The sequence below is a fragment of the Trypanosoma conorhini genome (genome assembly GCF_003719485.1).
Source record: "Trypanosoma conorhini strain 025E chromosome Unknown Tco_14.4_contig_00096, whole genome shotgun sequence".
Classification (NCBI taxonomy): Eukaryota; Euglenozoa; class Kinetoplastea; order Trypanosomatida; family Trypanosomatidae; genus Trypanosoma; species Trypanosoma conorhini.
This window is the reverse complement of record NW_021704185.1, coordinates 32,670-41,469: the sequence shown is the minus strand read 5'-3', so window position 1 is coordinate 41,469 and position 8,800 is coordinate 32,670. Positions and strand designations below refer to the sequence as shown.

The window sequence follows — 8,800 nt, the reverse complement described above, 5'->3', positions numbered from 1 at the left end:
AATTCTTCCTCTGTCTTTTTTTTTCGCTTTTTCCCCTTTTTTTTTAGTTCAACCAACCGCTCCAACTCCTCCACCGTTAGCGGGGTTGTGAAGTCGGCGACGAGAGGATTGACAACCCGGATAAACTCCGCCACATCCACGCCCAGCTTGCAGTCCAGGTGGCCCCCGCCCATCCAAAACACGGAGGGGGAGAGCTCCACGATGCGGTCGCTGATGATAACAGGCACCTCCTCGGTAGTGCCGACCGGGACCACCGCACCGTAACTGAAGCCCGTCAGCTGCAGCGCCTTTGCAGGGTCTGCCAGGCGAAAGTTAAACTTCTTTTTTCCCATGCCTTTGTTCATGTCCATCACGAAGCGCGTAAGGAGGCGGTTATCGAACCTCTCCGTGTACGGGAAGACGGCGATATAATAGCGAGAGTTCTCGCGGCGGCCACAGTCCGTGTGGGGGCAGTGCGTGTTCTCCAGCACGATGGACTTGCAAAGGTGGTGAATGGAGGGGGCCTCCAGAACGTCCCGCCGCCACTGCAGCGGCTGTTGGTAATATTCGCTCGGCACCCAGCGGAAACGGGCGCTGTAGAGTCCATGCGCCAAACACCACCGCCGCAGCGCAGCCACCTCCGGCGTGTCCCGCGCGCACTGCTGCAGCTCCCGCACGTCTCCGGGGTCACGATGGCGGGCACCCGTCGCTTCTCGTGTCGCGGAGGCCGCCCCCGCGGCTGCCGCGTCCGGTGCGCTACGCGACATTTGGCGCAGCTGCGCAATGCACCGCTCGATTTCCTCAAACCGCACGGCCACAGAGACCAGGCGGGCCTCAAGACCGTTTGGCATTTCCTTCTCTTGTTCGTCCTGCACTCCCATTCCTATCAGCGATGGCGAGAAAAAAGACAACAGGCGGTTGTGCAGTGGCGTTCATGCCGGTGGAAAAAGATGGGGAGAGAAAACACACAAAGACACACATGACGCTCTTTTTTTTTTTTTGTTGTTGAGCTTCTGCTTGCGCCTCACGAAGGAGTCGACAAAAGGGTCGATAGGAGGAAAGGAAGGGCACAGGCGCATGTGGGGCGCAGCTACGGCGTGAGACGCTTTGGATCCCGTGGGAAGAGGGAGATCTGGCGGATGTCCTTCGCGCCAAGCAGAAAAAGCACAATGCGCTCCAGGCCAAGCCCAAAGCCGCCGTGCGGCCAGGCGCCGTAGCGGAAGGCCTCCACGTAGTCCTTCACTCCCGCCACGTCCACCTGAAATCGCTCCATGTTCTGCCGCAAGAGCGCCACGTCGTGAATGCGCTGCGCCCCGCTGCAGATCTCCTCGCCGCGGAGGTACATGTCGAAGCCGCACGTCAACTCTGCCCTGTGCGGGTGCGGCAGCGTGTAGAAGGGCCGCGCCGCCGCCGGGAACTGGTCGACGACGTACACGTCCACCCCATACCGCTGGCGCACCAGCTCCCCGAGGCGCCGCTCCTGCGGAAGCGTGAAGTCGGCCGTGGGCTGATCCACCACGCCGTGATCGCGCAGCAGCCGCGCCGCGTCGTCAAAGGCGAGACGCAGCACTTTCGGCCGGCGCGGGCCCTGCCCCCGGGTGGCAACGGCGCCCGCGCCAACGCGGCCGCGGTAGCGGTCGGTTGCGAGCAGAGCCTCCTCTGCCGCGTCGCGCGTGGAAACCCCAAGTGTCGCGAGGGTCTCCGCCGACAGCTCACACACAATCGATGCCTCCTCTTTCCCTGCGCTCCGAGCCGGGGCGGCGGCACTGACCTCTGCGGCGTCGACTTCGGCCAGCGCCTCTCGCGCCCGTCGCACCAGCGCCGCGTGGTCGCCCTGAAGGTAGTCAATCATGCCGCACACCGTCGACTCCAGGACATCCAGCACCTCCGTGTACGACCGCTCAATGACAAATTCGGCGTCCAGCCCAACAAACTCTGTGAGGTGGCGGTGCGTGAGACTCTTCTCTGCCCGAAAGACAGGGCCGATCTCAAACACGCGCATTGCATCACCCATCAGCACCATCTGCTTGTAAAGCTGCGGCGACTGCGCCAGGTACCCCTGCTGGCCAAAGTAGTCAAGCATGAACACCGCACTTCCACTCTCGGAGGCGGTGCCGAGCAGCTTTGGTGTGTGCACCTCCACAAAGTCCCGGGCAAGCAGCTGGTCACGGAAGCCCTGGCACGCTGCGGAGACGACGCGGAGCACCGACGCCATCAGGGGGGTGCGCAGGTCCACCACGCGGTGGTTCAGGCGGGTGTCCAGCCTCGTGTGGCGGTCGCGGATGGGAAACGGGAGCGGGGTGGCCGCCGCGCTGACCACCTCCACGCGCTCGGCGTGGATTTCGTAGTTCGAGCAGCTGACGGACGTCACCGGCCGCTCCGCAGGGATAAGTGCGCCGGTCACGTCTATGATGGACTCGGGGGCGAGGTCCCTCACCTGCCGCGCGAGGGCCGCGCCGGAGGCCACCACCTGGATGGAGTGCGCGGGAGGCTGGCGGAGGTGGATGAACGCCAGCCGCCCGCGCACGCGCACCGCCTCTACGCGCCCCCGCATCCGCATCGCTGCGCCCGACGCGGGCGCCGGCGGCGTTGACGACGACGACGACGACGACGACGACGACGCCACGCGCAGGAGCGTGGCGATGTCTACGCCCGCCGCTGCGGTGCAGCCGCGGCAGTGGCGCGGCGGCAGCAGCCACTGCGGGCGCCGCATGCATCCCCCAAAGACGCGCATGCGTCCCCCTCCCCCAGAAAAACTAACGGGTGAACCTAAAAAGAAACACACGAGAGATGCGAAAGGAGAACACACACAGAGGCAGACAGAGAAGCAACAAAACAAAACAAAACAAAAAAGGCGACCGCGGCGCTCTGCGTGGGTCGGTCCACCCGCTCCACACACGCCAGGCGCCGCATCTGCGCACACGAGGCACACGCAAAGTACCCGTTCCCGCCCCGCACCCCCCACACACACCCCTCAAAGAAAAAAAACAACAACAACAACAACAAAACAAAAAAAGCCCCCAAACTTATACCGTCAAGGAAAATTCCCGCAACACCTCCGAGAAGTCTGACTCCTCACTCACCACCACAATGCTGGAGACGCCTGTGGCACCTGAAAGCCTCCCGTTCGCCTCGGCGGGGCGGGCAGGATCGTCGTCCGCGCCGTCGTGCTCCTCATCCTCCATCGGCTTCCCGGCGTTGCGCCCATCAGACGCCACCGTCGTCGCATGCCCGCTGCCGACGGACCCATCCTCGGCCTCCGGGGCAGTCGCGCCGTGGCCAACGTCGTCACTGGGCTGTCCCGCCTCCCCCGCCCCGCCCATCAGAGGCAGCAGCCGCCTGGCGAGGTCGAGCGCTGGGGGAAAGAAGCCAACACGCGCCGCAAGACGCAGCCCATAGTGATCCACCTGCGAAGGACCGGGTAGCAGTCTGTACTCGAAGCGGAGAGTGCACATCGGGCGGCCCGACGTTTTCGTCGCATCTGCAGCTGCAGCCTGCTCCTTGTCGCTGCTCTCAGTGCCCACCGCAAGGTGGTAGTTTCTCACCCCACCCGCGGAAAGGCCTTCCAGGCACGTCAAGACGCCAAAGTGCGTCACAAAGACGCTGCGGCAACGTGTCTCAGCGAGGAACTCCACCGTCGCCCGGGCAATCGCGGCCCCCTCTCGCACGGAAGTGCGTCGTCCGAGTTCATCCACCAACACCACGCTCTCTCGCGTGGCGTGCAGGCACAAATACGAGAGCTCCCGCATCTCCTTTCCAAACGCCGAGCTGGACGTGTCCTCGGGGTCGTCGCAGAGCATGTGGGCAATAAGTCTGTCACACGGACGCAGTGCGGCAGCCTTAGCCGGAACAAGACACCCACTTTGCGCAAGCGCAATCAGCTGACCTACCTGGCGCAGCAGGGTCGTCTTCCCCGCGGCATTAGGCCCTGTGACAAGCAGCACGTTGGCGCCCGCGTCCCACCGGATGCTGTTCGCCGTCGACAGCCCACCTGGGTGGCGGGCCTCCAAGAAATACGTGCCGCCGCCGCCGCCGACCCCCAACGGCCTTTCAGACTTCAACAACGTCGGTCGGACACAGCCGTTAAGACGAGAGTACGTCGCAAAGGTCACCAGCAGGTCTAACATGGCGACGGCGTCACACACGGCCTGCAGTTTCCCCAGGCGTTGTCGGAGGTAATCGATGAGGAGGCGCACAAGGCCGTCCTGTGTGCAAAGGATCTCCGCCGCCGCGTCCTCCGCGTTGCGGCGAAGGGCCAGCAACTCTGTGGTCGTGCACGTCACCCGCCTGCCACGCACCTGGTGCTTTGTGAGTTGGTGCTCTCCACGGCACTCCTGCTGCTCCCCACCTGCCAACGCGGAGGCCTCGAAGGCAGAAAACGGCCGGCGACGGCTCTGGCGCACGGATGCGTACTCCTCGCGCAGAGGCGAGGTGCTGCCGGTGGCCACAGCGTGGAGCCTGCTCCCACCGCCGCCGTGAACGTCATCGTCCCTGTCAAGGGCCCGTGTCTCCCCCCTCTCCTCTTCGTCTGCCATCATCATCATCGTGCAACTGCTGTTGTACAGTGAGTAATGACTTCCGCCAGAGTATTTCTGCAGGAAGACGGCATCAGGCGCATTGCACTCATGGCGAGCATCGTAGGAAAAGTGATAACCGCGGACACCGTCATAGACGACACGCAGGGACCCAACACCGTGCCTTTGTTTTAGCTCCTCTGCTAGATCAAACATCGAGCCGATGGCTTGACTGTACTGGTAGCGAGCCATGTCGAGGGTGCCGCTGATGTTGGGCTTCACGGCAAAGCAGTGCTGCACTTGAAGGATGGCATGACCGGGACGTCGTGCCCGCGGAGTCACCCCATTTCCGGCCTGTGCGCCCATGCCGCTGGTGGCGCGCACGATGCTTTCGTCCAGGCGCACGGCAATCGCGCTGCAGATCTCCTCCATACGGCAGACAGTCAGAGTCTCCAGAAGCTTACAGAGGAGCGTACTCGTGCAGCGACGGCTCTTTACAGCAACCGCAGGCGCCCCCGCATCCGTGTCGCGGGGAGGCGTTGTCGCACCACTTTGAGGCCCTTGAAATGCGTCATCAAATCTGCGCCTCTTGCGTCCCAACTGCTCTTCGCAAAGAGAATCCTCCGTATCGCTTTCATTACCCTCATTGTCGTCAGTGCTGCTACCGGGGCAGCCGTCATGACTGCGATCCCTCGCCGTGCCCTTGTCAATGCCCAAGTGTTCACGCAGAGTAGCCGCAAGTTGCGTGGCGGCGCGCAGCAGTTGCCACAGCGTCACAACAGCCTCAATTCGCTGTTGCATGACCTTGAGAGTCTGCACCTTTGGCTCATGCGAAAAGCAGGATATGGCGCGTTCCAGGTCTTCTTTGCCAAGCAGCTGCAGGGAACGCCGCAGCGCGGTCAGCGCCTCCTCGTCGTGCCGCAGCCACTCGACGCTGTCGTAGCGAAGCTCAATGCTGGTGGGGTCCCGCAGCGGTTGCAGAATTGTGGAGCGCAGCAGTCGTCGACCCACACCTGTCACTGTGTGGTTGAGCACCTCCACAAGCGGCAGCATCGGGGCGCCCTGCTGCGGATCGCATGCGCCACGGAAGAGTGTCTTGCGGGCCGTGCGCGTGTTGCTTGCGGCCCCCGCAGCCTCCTCCTGCCGCGGGCCACCGCGATGGGCGCGGAGTGGCGGGCCGGAGGGGATGAGCTGCAACGCCCGCGCGGCGAGCCGAGAGACCTCCATGTAATTTTCCAGCGCCACGTACTGCACTCGCACGGTGTGCGGGAGGAGGGTGTAGTTGTACGTCGTCTCCAGAAACTCGACGAGGGCGTTGGCGGCCGCCACGCAGAGGTAGCGGTCCGTGTTCCCAACCTCCAGGCAGGCCTCGTCGGTTGACATGAGCTCCAGCAGGCGGTGGGCGCCGCGGGCCTCGTCGAAGGTGCGGCGCTGCACGCCTGTGAAGGTGATGTCGCGAAAGTGGCGCAGCAGCGTCTGCACAAGCTTCTTCTCCACCGCCGTCTCCGGCACAAGCACCTCGACGGGGTTGCGGGAGAACACGAAGGAGAGGGTCTTGGCGAAGGCCACGCTGTCCCCGTACTGTGTGATGACCACCGCCAGGGACGGAAACTGGCACAGGGCCACGCCCACCTCGTTGGTGCGGTTGTCGATGAGGGCCGCGATGCAGTCGCCGGCGCCTTGGCTCGTCCCGGAGCGCTTCGCCGCCGACAGCGTCGTGGTCGCCGTCCGCGTCCGCAGCGGCGCCGTGGTGTCGGTGGCAAGAACATCGGCGCGCTGCCGGGGCGCGGCGGGGGTCAGAGGCTGAAAAAGACGGCCGAACGACGAGGGCGCGGCGGGCACGGAGCCTCCCCCCGGCGCCGCGGGAAGAAACGAGGCCTCGTCACGCAAAAGGTTAGGGAGCCGGGAACGATGCGGGACATCTGCGGCGGAAATAAAGGGGGCGGAGTAGCGGACACCGGGTTTCTGCTGGCACATCTGCAAGAGGGCGGGCGGCGCCCCGCCCCACCCCCCTGCAACCGCGTGAACAGGTGGGTCGTCCGTTGCGTCTGGCGCGGCAACGCCGTCTGCGCTGCCTCCCCGCACAGACACACACACACACACCTCAGCGCAGCTGTAGATAAATATTGTGTCTGTGTCTCTCTGTTCTTGTGCGCTTCTGTCTGTCTGTCTGTCTGTGTGTGTCCGCACGGGCCTCTGTCTACCCGCGTCAGTGGAAAGGGCAAGAGAGAGGTGCAGCGCGGAGGGGGCGCAGGCACTGCCCAGCGGACACAGACGTTTCCACCGCAGGCGTCTGGGCTTCTCGATGCAGCCTGGATGGGGGGAGTCATAAAAAAAAAGGTGGGGGGGGGGGGGGGGTTAATTCGTCCTAGATGTGATCCAGAGCGAGCCGCGGCGAATGGGCCCCTCTCACACTCTCCTGCCGTCGTTCCCCGCCCCTCTAGCTCCTCTTCTTCTTCGCGGCCGGCGCGGGTGGCTGCAGCGAGAGGTACTTGTCACGGGCCTCGATCAGCGGCACCAGCTGGGTGACGCCGCCAAGCACAGTGAGCAGGCAGTAGGCGGCAAACACCGCCGGCGTCGCCCTGCACGCCAGGCAAATCCGAAAGGCAATGCCCAACTCGAGGCAGTGCGCCAGCCACGCGAGGCACCAAATGACGCGGATCCCATCCATTCCGCCAAGGCGTTGGCCCACGCCGAAGAGGCCGCGCAGCACGGTGTCCTCGAGGAAAAGCCGCATATCGAACGGGTAGTCCTGAACCCACAGGTTCTGCGCCCTCTCCGCCTGTACGGCGGCGACGTAGGGCGACATGACGAGGTCGGTGCCGTCCTCGTTGACGGTGGTGAACCAGGCCAAGTAGTTGAGAAGAAAAAAGAGAATAAACGTCGGCGTGAAGATCATCCACGGCATGCGATACTGCAGCCGCGCGACATCGCCCTCTGCCTTTCCTCCTCGTCCTGCTTCAGCTTCCCCTCGGGCCATCGTCTCTTCCTCCTATTCTCGCCACACGGCCGCGATCGCAGCGCAGTGCAATGTTGCCTATTCGCCCAGTTACTACTGCACGTATGCGCCCACGATGCACGTGTGCGGTGTGAATTTACCGCATGCGCACAAAAAAGTGCAACGACGTTGGAAAAGAAGGAAGAGGAGGCCGCGCCGTCAACAGGCAACAAAAGGCGTGGCTACACGTAACTTGCAGGCCGCAGCGACGCCGCGGCCAACGCGCCACTGCCGCAGCTAAGACGCACACACATACACACACATAAACACATACACACACGCACACACACACACACACAAGCGCCATGAGAGAAGAGAAGAAGCGTTTCCTTCTCGGCCAACAAAAACAAAAACAAGCGCACGCCTCTTCCTCCTTTGCTTCACTGTCCCGGCGGCGGCAGCAACAACGACAACAGCAACGCAACTCCAAGCGAATCAAGCCGCCACGCCGGCTGGAGCGTATTCAGAGAGAGAGGCCTTCTTCTCCACCCTCGGCTACACCGCCTCAGACCCCAAGCAGCAAAAGGTGCCGGCGCCCATCCGCCCATCGCGGTCGCTGATGCACCTCAACTTCCTCGCAGCAAACGTCGTACGCCGCGTGTCACGCCGGCCGCCGCCTCGGCCGGATCGCCGTACCTGTCGACCGTCAGAAAGACCACAAACGCGAAGGCGAACGCCGTGAGGCGAACCAACGTCGCGTGCTGATCTCTGCGCCGCTCCTCCTCGTTCTTCGAGCCGTTGTATACGGCGCGCAGGCGGCCGCCAACCGTCCAGAGTACACCCACGGCATTTGTGCAGGTGCGCCACCTCTCCCGCCACATTCCCCCCGCCTCCCCTTCCGGCCGTGTGCGGACGGGCGGGGGGGGGAGAGTTGACGCGTGGGACGCCCGCCCGCCAAAGGAGAGACGCAAATAAAAAAAGAAGAAAAGAAAAACAACAACGGTGAATATACAGGCGTCATAAATACGCAGAGAGATGCAACAGAAACGACAGCGGCAACTTCCTCACACGCCTCGCTCACTCTCTCTCGGACGAAAGGAATACACACTTCTACGGTGGCTGCATGGGCCCGGACCCGATCCAAACACCACAGTCCTTTTCACAGCTTCCTACTGCTCCGGTAGATTTCCCCCGTAGTTCGGCGCCAGGCGCATTTCATTCACTGAACTCTTCTGAAGGGAAACGAAGAGAGTGAGCGCAGGGAGGGGGGGGGGGAAGGAAAAAAAAAGGGGGAGGGACTATCCGCAGCAACACACACAAACACACGCACGCAGTTGCATAAAACCAAAGGAAAAAAAAGAACGCGCGT

The 8,800-nt window shown here is 63.2% G+C and overlaps 4 protein-coding genes and 1 pseudogene across 4 annotated transcripts, besides 5 other annotated features; all 5 read right to left on the bottom strand.

Annotated features, from left to right (window-relative positions):
• On the bottom strand, positions 1 to 830 carry Tco025E_02464 (YbaK/aminoacyl-tRNA synthetase-associated domain-containing protein; the record flags this gene model as incomplete). Its single annotated transcript, XM_029369389.1, has 1 exon — positions 1 to 830. A coding segment is annotated over one exon (830 nt), but the record flags the coding sequence as incomplete, so codon positions are not given.
• Positions 831 to 1,069: 239 nt separating this feature from the next.
• Tco025E_02463 (putative aspartyl-tRNA synthetase) lies at positions 1,070 to 2,713 on the bottom strand (the record flags this gene model as incomplete). Its single annotated transcript, XM_029369388.1, has 1 exon — positions 1,070 to 2,713. The coding sequence occupies one exon, from the start codon at positions 2,711 to 2,713 to the stop codon at positions 1,070 to 1,072; it is 1,644 nt and encodes a 547-aa protein (XP_029230483.1).
• A 243-nt stretch (positions 2,714 to 2,956) lies between these two features.
• Positions 2,957 to 2,993: a microsatellite.
• A 12-nt stretch (positions 2,994 to 3,005) lies between these two features.
• Positions 3,006 to 6,470, bottom strand: Tco025E_02462 (putative mismatch repair protein MSH4; the record flags this gene model as incomplete). Its single annotated transcript, XM_029369387.1, has 1 exon — positions 3,006 to 6,470. One exon carries the CDS (start codon positions 6,468 to 6,470, stop codon positions 3,006 to 3,008), a length of 3,465 nt encoding a protein of 1,154 aa, XP_029230482.1.
• Positions 6,471 to 6,575: 105 nt separating this feature from the next.
• Positions 6,576 to 6,596: a microsatellite.
• Positions 6,597 to 6,622: 26 nt separating this feature from the next.
• Positions 6,623 to 6,675: a microsatellite.
• A 157-nt stretch (positions 6,676 to 6,832) lies between these two features.
• Positions 6,833 to 6,851: a microsatellite.
• An 82-nt stretch (positions 6,852 to 6,933) lies between these two features.
• Positions 6,934 to 7,473, bottom strand: Tco025E_02461 (uncharacterized protein; the record flags this gene model as incomplete). Its single annotated transcript, XM_029369386.1, has 1 exon — positions 6,934 to 7,473. The coding sequence occupies one exon, from the start codon at positions 7,471 to 7,473 to the stop codon at positions 6,934 to 6,936; it is 540 nt and encodes a 179-aa protein (XP_029230481.1).
• Positions 7,474 to 7,736: 263 nt separating this feature from the next.
• Positions 7,737 to 7,790: a microsatellite.
• A 240-nt stretch (positions 7,791 to 8,030) lies between these two features.
• Positions 8,031 to 8,313, bottom strand: Tco025E_02460 (hypothetical protein; annotated as a pseudogene).
• Positions 8,314 to 8,800: the final 487 nt, after the last annotated feature.